At 43.7% G+C, this 10,763-nt stretch overlaps 1 protein-coding gene across 2 annotated transcripts in view; it reads left to right on the top strand.

Moving 5' to 3' along the window:
- Positions 1-204: 204 nt before the first annotated feature.
- Positions 205-10,763, top strand: part of NHLRC2 (NHL repeat containing 2) — a 46,872-nt gene continuing 36,313 nt past the window's right edge. Inside the window, exons 1-2 of one of the 2 annotated variants that reach the window (XM_045291618.1) lie at positions 205-415; positions 5,368-5,520. In XM_045291618.1, coding sequence (XP_045147553.1) covers positions 238-415; positions 5,368-5,520 — 331 coding nt within the window. In that variant the 5' untranslated portion in view covers positions 205-237. The remainder of the gene's footprint in view (positions 416-5,367; positions 5,521-10,763) is intronic. The other variant, XM_004700919.2, reaches the window with a different exon arrangement.

Here is a 10,763-nt window from a genome sequence, read left to right as displayed (position 1 = left end):
AAAGTTTAATTCCCAAACCCGCCCCAACTCGTCGCCGCCCGCGACTACGACGGGTTGGACTTTGGCGATTGCACACCGGGTGTCTGGTTTATTTGTTTGTTTGTTTTGGGGGGGGGGCCTTGGCGTGGAGGGGGACTGGGGGCGAGCGCGGTGAATGTGTCGTTCTGAAACCAAAGGACCGTCGGCGAGTCCTCTCCCGCGGGCCCGGCGGCCGCCTCGGGAGCGACGGGAGGGAACATGGCGGCGCCGGGAGCGCGGAGCTGCAGCCTCTCGGGCCTGCTGCCGGCCCAGACCTCGCTGGAGTACGCCCTGCTCGACGCCGTCACCCAGCAGGAGAAAGACAGCCTGGTCTACCAGTATCTGCAGAAGGTGGACGGCTGGGAGCGGGACTTGTCAGTGCCCGAGTTTCCGGAAGGTGAGGGGCTGGCTTCAGGGTGGGGGACCTTCCCTCCCGGGACCTCCCCTTCCTCGGGCGAGGCGGGGTAGTGGCGCTCGCGCCCCAGTTTGGCGCGTCGCCCCACCCAAGCGGCTCGTCTCCAGCCCTTCTGGCCCCAGCTGCCTCGGAGGGGCAGTTTTGGAGGGCGGAGAAGTGCACCCTCGTCCTTGTGCCCTGAGCCTGGTGTTCACCACGTCGACCCTTCGTGAATCTCTGATGGTCTGGATGACCTTGATTGACAAAGGCCATCGCACCTTCGCCTTTCAGCCCAGCATCCTTATCCTCATCCCAGCGGACCTGAATGGCTCATTTTCCGTGCGCCCTACACACTTTGGAGCCCTTCAGGTGCATGATGTGTGCCTTACATCTTTTCACCCCATTGAGGCACTTTTCTTGTTCTGTTGGACATCTGAGGCAGGGACGTTCAGTTTCTTGCCTAGAGACTCACTGCCAGGCAATGGGTTCCAGACCTCAGGTGTGTTCCCTGTCTTTCGAAGTTGTGGGACTTTTAAAAAATTATCAGTCTGATTCGATTTGCCTGTCTGCAGGCAGATGAAATCCCAGCCCTGTGGAGGGAACAGCTCTTCCCAGCGCTGCTGTTTGTGAAGCCCAGTTTGCTGTCATCGGTGGGATTGCTGATTGGGACTGGTTTTGTTGCTGTTGCCGTGTCGCCTGGCAGTGACACCGAAACCCCATGTATAGTTAATTGGTTGGATGTGGCAGGGATCAGTTACCTCATGGGAGGGACACTGGAACCTGACCTTTCACAGCATCTTCTGCTGTGTTTCCAAGCTCTTTGCCACCCCAGTGGGGAGCGCTCACTTTGTTCAGTTCCTAAACCTAGATCACCTGTCTCATGAAAGACACTTTAAATGGTTATGCATTCAACTACTCTATGACAAGTGTGGTGGTGGTGTTAAGTGCCATCAAGTTGGTGCCAACCTACGGCGACTCTGTGCACACCAAAACGGAGCACGACACAGTCCTTTGCCATCCTCACAATTGTTCCTTTGCCCGAGCCCATTGTTGCAACCACTGTGTCCATCCACCCCCTTGAGGGCCTTCCTCTTGTCCGCTGCCCCTCTCCTGTACCAAGCATGATATCCTCCATGGACCGGTCTCTCCTCACAATATGTCCACAGTACCTAAGACGAAGTCCAGCCATCCTAGCCTCTCAGGAGAACTCTGGCTGTACTTCTTCCGACACAGACCAGATTGTCCTTTTTAGCAGCCCATGATACTGTCACTGTTTTGTTTGCAGCACCACAATTCAAATGTATCAGTTCTTCTTCAATCTCTATTCAATGTCCGACTTTCACATGCACACGAAGTCATTGAAGATGCCGTAGCTTGGGTTAGGCATACCTGAGTCCTCACAAAGTAACATCCTTGCTTTTCAACACTTTAAAGCAGTCTGGTGCAGCAGATTTACCTCATACAACTGGTCTTTTGATCTCTTGACTGACTGCTTCTGTGGAGCGTTCCATGTGGAATCAAGCAAGATGAAATCCTTGACAACGTCAACCTTTCCTCCCTTTATCATGATGTTACTTATTGGTCCAGTTGTGAGGATTTGGGTCTTCTTCACATTTGGTCTTAATCCATACTGAGCCTGCAAGCCTTCAGCAAGTGTTCCAAGTCTTCACTTTCAGCAAGTAAGGTTGTGTCATCTGCATATGGCTGGTTGTTAGTAAGCCTTCCCCCCATCCTGATGCCACGTTCTTTATAGAATCTAGCTTCTCTGATGAGTTGCTCAGCAAGCAGATTGAATAAGTATGGTGAGAGGATGCAACCCTGCTGCACGTCTTTCCCAAGTTCAAACCCTGTGGTCCTTTGTTCTGTTTAGCTAACTGCCACTTGATTCATGTACAAGTTCTGCATGACCACAATGAAGTGTTCTGGAATTCCTCTTAAGGTTATCCCTAGTTTGTTATCTGCACAGTCAAATGTCTTCGCATAGTCAATAAAGCACAAACATCTTTCTGGTTGTGGCAGTTAACAATCTACTGCCAACTTGAGTGAAGGGATGGAATCAATCAGGTCATAGCCAATGAAGCCTCTATGTGGGCTTGGCTTTTCCTGGGGATTGTGGGAACTCCTGGCTTCCTCTTGGGAGGCAGGACACACACTCGCCCAGCGAGGCATTCCTATTGACAAGCACATAGAGCTACTTGGATGAAGCCAGAGCCCTGGAGCTGGAGGAGCCACGTGGAGACCCACACCAGCGCTGAGATGTTTCCACTGCCACTGGATCTACAAGACTTTCCACCCACTGGCCTGTGATCTCTCTGCATTTGGTGTCATTATATGTGTTGTATGCGTGAGTCTGAAGAGCAATGTATAGACTGGTATCAAACATATGGGCTAATATTGGACTTACGGACTTGATCTGGACTGGACTGGGATGTTTTTTTAATATACAATTACTCTTTATATAAAGCTCTTCCTTACACATGAGTGTCTATGAATTTGTCTCTCTAGTCAACCCAGACTAACACACTGGTATTCTCTACTTTAAGCCAAGATCCATCAGGCACCAACAATGCTATCTCTTGTTCTAAGGTTCAGTGCAGCTTAAACTATTCCTTCAGCACCAGTGGTTCTTGCTCATATGCTCCCTGCTGAAATGGTGAAAAGTAGACCAGTTCTTTTTGGTACAGTGGCTGAATTCTTTTCATCTTTTGATGCTTCCAGCAGCATTCAGTATTATGCCCATAGAATCTTTCACTATTGCTGCGTGGGGCTTCAATGTCCCTTTCAGGTCTTTCCGTTTAAGATGCAGAACATGTTCTTCCTTTTTGGTTTTCTAACTCTAGGCCTTTGTACATTCCATTATAATACCTGACATTGGTTTCTTGAGCTGCCGTTTGAAATTTTCTATTCTGCCCTTTGATTTCCTCATTTCTTACATTTGCTTACACTACCCTACACCTGACAGGTATATTAGAGCTTAATTTCTGAGCACTCCATTTGCAGAAGACCATGGGTAACACTTAAAGTCCAGAATCTATATGCTGATCTCCCATGGGAAGTAAGCCTCCATTGACTTCCTTCTGACCATTGACAAGAGATATGAATAGTCTTGCCTTGGGAGGTTGGGCAGAGTGCATTGGGAAGTGGATTGCCTCACTCCCTGCAGGTGGAGACCCCTGTACTGAGGGTTGCATAGTCCTAAGAGTCTTGCCCTGATTGCCTTTGTTAGAAGGCCCTGGACCAAGCTTGTAAACTCCTCTGTCTAACATAATATGCCTGTTCCAGTCATGGTCCCATTTGTGCTTCTGTAGTCCACCTGTAACTGAGGTATTGGTCTGCTGCCAGTCATAACTGGCAGTTTTCTTTGGGTTCTGTGCCTGAAGGTAACTCCTTGGACACCATGATGACCTCATGCTAGTGACCTCCCTCATCCAGATGATGTGTCTCTGTCTTTGTCCCATTTAGGTTTAAGTTTGTAAAGTTTAAGACTTAATAAAATGTTCTCCTTAAATGATATTTGAGATTGGGCTCTCTTTGGCACCTAAAATAAAGGTTAGCCATTGAAACCCACTAACAGGCATCTCAGGAGCCCTCTGGTATAGATTTGGAATTGAGCTGCTAACCACATTGTCCCTGGTTCAAATCCATTAGTCACTCCTCGGGAGAAGATAAGGCTTTCACCTCCCATAAAGATTTAGAGCCTCATAAGAGTTTCTATGAGTTGGAATCAACTCGACTGTAAGTTTAGATTTTTGAGTCAGAGACACGTTGGAATACAAGGCTGGAGATTAGCTTCTGAGAGGTCTTGTGGAGCTGTAGTACTTTGTACACACCTGGAGGCCATGAGTCAAAGCCAACTCCATAGCAGCTAATTAATCTTAAGGGTCACTTAAAAATTCTTAACCTTCAGTTTCAATAACTCATTTGTGCCTAACTATGTACGCATACCTAATTATGTATGCAATTAAGTCCTCTTAATGTTTGATATTTCCTCCCGCTGCTTTTGGGTTCATGTGTTAATTTTTCCTTTTTCACCTACGCACAGACTTTCTGATGAATTCCACTTGTTTAGTAGCGTTTTCTAAGTTTGGGCCTACTTCCTAACAGCAGCTTTCCCCTCCACCTCCTTTCATCCTCCCACCTTCTCCTTCCTTCCTTCTCTGGGCCTTTGATCTTTATAGACTTGTCTCCTTGGCTATTTCCTTATCTGCACCAGTACTTGTTTTGTCACAGTCATGAAGGTAGAAGATTCTTTTTGACTGTTTATTGGTAAAAATGATGTGTTCTTGTAATCTGTAAAATCATAAGTACAAGTGCTCTAAACTAGTGCTGTCATGTTAACTTTTTTTGACTTAACACTACTGTGGAAGTTATAGAATTTCATGCCAACTTGATAGAATGTAGGGGTGTAGTCCAGTCTGTCAGTCAGGTCACAAGGTATGGATTCTGGGAACTGCCTCTTTTTCTTCTGGGAGGAGGAACAGATTCTCTTTCTGCTATACGTTCCTGTTGACAAGCCACACAGAGCTACACTGATGCAGCCATAACCCTGGAGCTGGAGGAGCCACGTGGTGGCCCATGGCAGCACTGAGATACTTCCAATGCCACTGGATCCACAAGACTTTCCACCCACTGGCCTGTGATCTTCCTGCATTCAGCATGACTGCACATGCTGTGACTAACAATGAATTTATGGACTAATATCAGACATAAGGGCTAATATTGGACTTAGGGACTTGATCTGGAATAGGCCAGAATGTTTTATTCTTATAAAATTACCCTTGATATAAAGCTCTTATACATACATGAGAGTCTCTGGATTTGTTTCTCTAGTCAACGCAGCCTAACACAACTACTATTAGAAAATACAATGGTTCATGTTTTGAGGTGACGTTTTGGATCCATTTTCTTTTTCTTGGTCTTTGCCTTTCACCACTGTAATTTTGTGTGAATTTCAGGATTGGAATGGCTGAACACCGAAGGACCTATTTCTATCTACAAGGATCTACGTGGAAAAGTAGTCGTCCTTGATTTTTTCACCTACTGCTGCATAAACTGTATTCACCTGTTGCCTGATCTCCACTCATTAGAACACACATACTCTGATAAAGGTATCTGCTCTTTAATTAATTTCTTGGAAACTGTCTTTGCCTGGGCTCTGAAAGACTAACGAATGCCATCGAGTCAATTCTGATTTATCAGGACCCTCTGTAGGATTTCTGAGGCTCTAAATTTTTGCAGGAGTAGTTAGCCTCATCTGTCACCAGTGCAATGACTGGTGAGTTTGAACAGCCAACCTTAGAGCAAACAGGTTAGCAGTCTAGGGCTTATGCCAGCAGCACCACTGGAAGACTAACTGATTCATTTGCTCATAGGAGAATGGCCCTCAAGACTTCGGTGATTCTCAAAGTAATTTCCAGTCTCTAAGAATCCCCTGTGCCTTTTTGCATTGCTACCTAAGGGACCGTGTGTGCTTTTCTCTGGGTGGACTTCTAGTCTGGGCTTTTTCTGAGCATGGGGCATATTTTACTTTTAACGACAAACATTTTTTATAAAAAGGTCTGTTTTATATGCTTAGAGTCACCAAAATTGTGTTCTCTGAAAAAATGAAATGTCTGACTCCCTCTTAATTTCTATGATATGAGCTGCAGTGGAATGCAAAATATACAACTGATACTTTTTCTGTGTCCTAGCTTCATTAGAAAAATGTTTATAAATCATATTAAGAAACCATCTTTTATAGTATTATAAATTCTTAAGCTATAAAAGATTACATGATGGGTCTTCAAAATGTTTATGGTAATATTCCATTATCTTTTCATTCTATTCTTCCAAGAACTTTTTGAAGTTACCTTGTACTTACTTTGTTCTAGTAGTTTTTTAAAAAGGTTAAAAAATTTTTTTAAAATTTTGTTCTTTCTAAATTAAGAGCATGGTGAAGGGGAAGGAAGCTAAAGAATATACTTATTTATGTTTAAATTCACTGACCTTTACTCCAGGAATAGATAAAAAGGAGGTGACTAGTGATAATAAAAATGGGGATAGAATATACTTTGCAAAAATGATGACTGTCTTGAAACTTTGTTAAGAAAAGGCTTGTAAATAAAACCTTCAGTGCAATTGAAATGTGCACCATTTGTAAGATGTGGCAGGAACTCATGCATGTACTCCTAGTAGCCAAGTTATGTTAAAAGTTCATCGCTGACATACAGAAGATGGTGACATGAGCAGTTCAAATATCCAGGAGTCTGCTGTGGAACAGACCATAAATTGCTCATATGCAGGTTCCAGGTGAAATGGAAGGAAATTAAAACAAACCCACAGAGTCAAAGTATGGTCTTTAGACTCTCCCAAGAATACAGTTGACACATTAGACCCTGACTGAAGATCAGACAGATTGTGAGAGGACATCAAAGACTTCATACATGAAGAAAGTGGAAGTTTATTAAAAAGACAGAAAAGACAAAAATGGATGGCAATAGAGACTCCGAAACTTGCCCTTAAATATAGAGTAGCTAAAGCAAATGGAAGAAATGATGAAGTAAAAAGTTTGAACAAAAGCTCTCAAAGGGCAGGCTGAGAAAACAAAGCAGTATGACAAACGGGGAGCTAGAAATGTGAAATGTGACAAACCAGGAGGTAGAAAATCCTAAGGGAAGGAAACATTTCCGAATGTTTCATTCAGGGGGAAGAAACGGAAGAAAAATTGTAAGCTGCAAGTTACAGCACCGAGGGAGTCTGAGCAAATCATCGAATGACACAGGACCAGGGGTGGGAGTGGCAATACCAGGAGGGTGGAGGGAGGGTGGGTTGGAAAGGGGGAACCGATTACAGAAATCAACATATAACCTCCTCTCTGGGGGACGGACAACAGAAAAGTGGGTGAAGGGAGATGTCAGACAGGGCAAGATATGACAAAATAATAACTTATAAATTATCAAGGCCTCATGAGGGAGGGAGGAGCGGGGAGGGGGAAAATGAGCTGATGCCAAGGGCTTAAGTAGAGAGCAAATGTTTTGAGAATGATGAGGGCAATGAATGTACAGATGTGCTTTACACAATTGATGTATGTATGGATTGTGATATGAGTTGTATGAGCCCCTAATAAAATGATTAAAAAAGAAAAAAAGAAAATGGAAGGAATACAGAGTCACTGTACCAAAAAGAATTGGTCCCATTTTCATTTCAGGTGATAGCATATAATCAAAGTCTAATGATCATGAAGGGAGAAGTCGAAGTGACATTGATGGCACTGGTGAACAATAAAGCTCCAGGAATTGATAAAATATTAATCGAAATGCTTAACATTCTGATACAGCTATTGATGTGCTCACTCATCTCTGTCAAGAAATTTGGAAACGAACTACTTGGTCAGCCAACTTCCTGGAAAAGATTCCTATTTGTGCCCATTCGAACGAAAGGTGATCCAAAGTGTGCGAAATGTATAGAACATCGCCATTAGGAGTACACACTACAGCACTACACTGACAAGGAACTGCCAGAAATTCAAGCTGGATTCAGAAGAGAATCTTGAACAAGGGATACCGTGATATCATTACAGGTGTCAGACAGAACTTGGCTGAAAGCAGCAAACACCAGATGTTTACCTGTATTTTATTGACCATGTAAAAAAGTATTCGGTTCTGTGCTTCATAACAATTATGGAAAATATGAAAATGCAACTTCCAGACACTTAATTGTACTTCTGTAAAGCCTTGTACATTCATCATGAAGCAGTCATGTGCACAGAAGAGAATACTTCTTGGCTTCGAGGCAAAAAGGTGTATTAGGGTTGTATCCTTTTACCACACCTATTCAGTCTGTATGCTGAACATATAATCTGCGAAGCTGGAGTAGAACGAACACGTTGGGATTGGAGGAAGATTGATTAACAACCAGTGATACATAAGGTGACACAGCCTTGCTTGCTGAAAGCAGAGGCCTTGAAGCACCTACTGATGAAGATCACAGACTGCAGCCTCCAGGGCAGAGTATACTTCAATATAAGGAAAGCAACAGTTCTCACAACCAACAACGGAGCCAGTCGGCAACATCATGATAAATGGAGAAAAGATTGGATCCGCAATCAATTCTCAAGGAAACAGCAGTCAAGAAAGCAAAAACGTCACATTGAGTACTAAGATGTGTCTGGCGAGCCATGGTATTTTGAATCACCTTACATGCTTGCAAGAGCTGGGTAATAAGTAAGGACGAACAGAGAAAAATGAATGCATTTGACGAGGAAGATGGGATGTACCATGGACCGCCAAAAGAATGAACGATCTGTCTTGGCAGAAGTACAGCCAGAATGCTCCTTAGAAGCGAGGTTGGCAAGACTTCATCTCATGTACTTTAGACGTGTTTTCAGACCAGCCCTAGAGAACGACATTCTACTTGCTAAGTAAATAGAGGACCAGCAAAAAATAAAGTGAAAGACTGTCTACTGAAATTATAAAGCATTACTGAAAGAAATGACGTGGGGGTCAGGGGGCAGCCACCTAACTCACTGGCATGCAGTCGATTCCCACAGGACAAAGCCGAGCTGCCCTCTGGGTTCCCGGAGCTGAACCTCTTCAGGAGTAGAAAGCCTCAACTCTCTCTGTTGGAGTGACTGCTCACAGGGTTCCCGAAAGAAATGAAAGGAGACCTACATAAATGGAAAGACCTTTCACCCTCACGGAGTTGTTCAGTTGACACCACTGCCCAGTGTGGAGGAACTACACAGTACTTGTACTCCTTATCAAAATTCCAACAGTTTTCTTTGTACAAATGGAAAATCCAATCCTCAAGTTTAAACAAAATTGCAAAAGGCTTTGAATAGCTAAAGGAACCTGGAAAAATAACAGAGAAGTTCACACACCTCTCATTACGAAGCATACAACAAGCCACTGGTACTATTTTAAGGGTAGATGTACAGGCCAATGGAATAGACTAGAAATTCCAGAAATAAACTGATTCATGACAAAAGTGTCATCTGTCGGAGAAAGAATAGTCTCGTCAAGAAACGGTCTCTGCGCAAAAGAATGAAGTTGGGTCTATGTGCATTCCATGTACAAAAATTAACTGAAAATGGATCCGTGACTGAGATGTAGTCAGTTACTTAATACGGCCCGTCTAGTCATAATCCCTCATATATTATAAATTATATTATAAATTCTAGCCTCTGTGCCTGTGTTTATAATTCCACTTGGGTGGTAGTTCTGTTATACTAATGGACAAATTAGGCGGTGCAGTTTGGTAGGTTTGAACCACCAAACCTGTGGTGATCCAACGCTTACCCAACAGTGCTACTAACACTCCTGAAACAAGACATGAAAGCAGACTCAGACAGATACTTGCACACCATTGTTCATTGCACCGTTATTTACACCCCAAAGGTAGACAGAATCCAGATGCAAATATGAAATACCTGGAATAGGCATATGCTGAGACCAGAACTTTAACGGTTACCAGGGGCTTGTGCCAGGGACATGGGGACTTACTGTGTAAGGGATATTGAATTACTGTGAAAGGTAATGGGAAAATTGGGAGCCAGGTATTGTGATGGTTCCACAAGTGAACATAGTTAATGCCACTGAACTTTACCACATTAATTAAAAAGGCAAACTAATTTATCTGCATGGTGTATGGGTATAAGAAAGATTATGGATATCTCTCTTTCACAAAGTTGTAGATACCTATGTCCTATTGCATCCTTTATTAAACATGCAAGGTACTGTCGTTACTAAGGAAGTAAGCAACAAAACTGAATCATAAGCACTGTAGGGCGACTCGAGGCACAAACAAATACCTGTCTTGAAAAAAGTACAGCCCGAATGCTCCTTAGAGGGGAGCACCGCGAGCCTTCCTCTTACTTTGGACATATCGTCAGGAGGGACCAGTCCTTGGAAAAGCTAAAGTAGAAGGTCATTGGAAAAGAGGAAGATCCTCAGTGAGCTGGATTGACACAGTTCCTGAAACTGCGTTCAAACACAATTATAAGCACGATGCTTGGCCAAGCAGTGTTCCCTGACTGTTGTACACATGTTCCCTGTCTGTTGTGCACAGGGTCACCATGAGTTGGAATGGACTCAGTAGCACCGAACAATGACAACACGGAACCTAAAGAAAGTAGTAACTAATTTTGTCTAGAAGCATTAGGATAAGAGTTCTCAAAGGAGGCAATGGAGGCATGACTTAAAAAAAAAAAAGCAAGAATTCCAGGATGCACAACTTCTTGACACGATTGCTGAAGAAAAATGTGAACATAAGCAAAAGTGGTGAAGAAAGCTGATGGTGCCTGGCTACCAAAAGATAAAGTGTCTGGGGTCTTAAAGGCTTAAAGTGGCCATCTAGCTGAGAAGCATCAAAGCCC

The sequence above is a fragment of the Echinops telfairi genome, unplaced genomic scaffold (genome assembly GCF_000313985.2).
Source record: "Echinops telfairi isolate 266 unplaced genomic scaffold, ASM31398v2 ScPeMD7_70;HRSCAF=299, whole genome shotgun sequence".
NCBI classification, from domain to species: Eukaryota; Metazoa; Chordata; class Mammalia; order Afrosoricida; family Tenrecidae; genus Echinops; species Echinops telfairi.
Note: the sequence above shows the minus strand (reverse complement) of the source record. Positions and strands in the feature narration are given on the sequence as shown.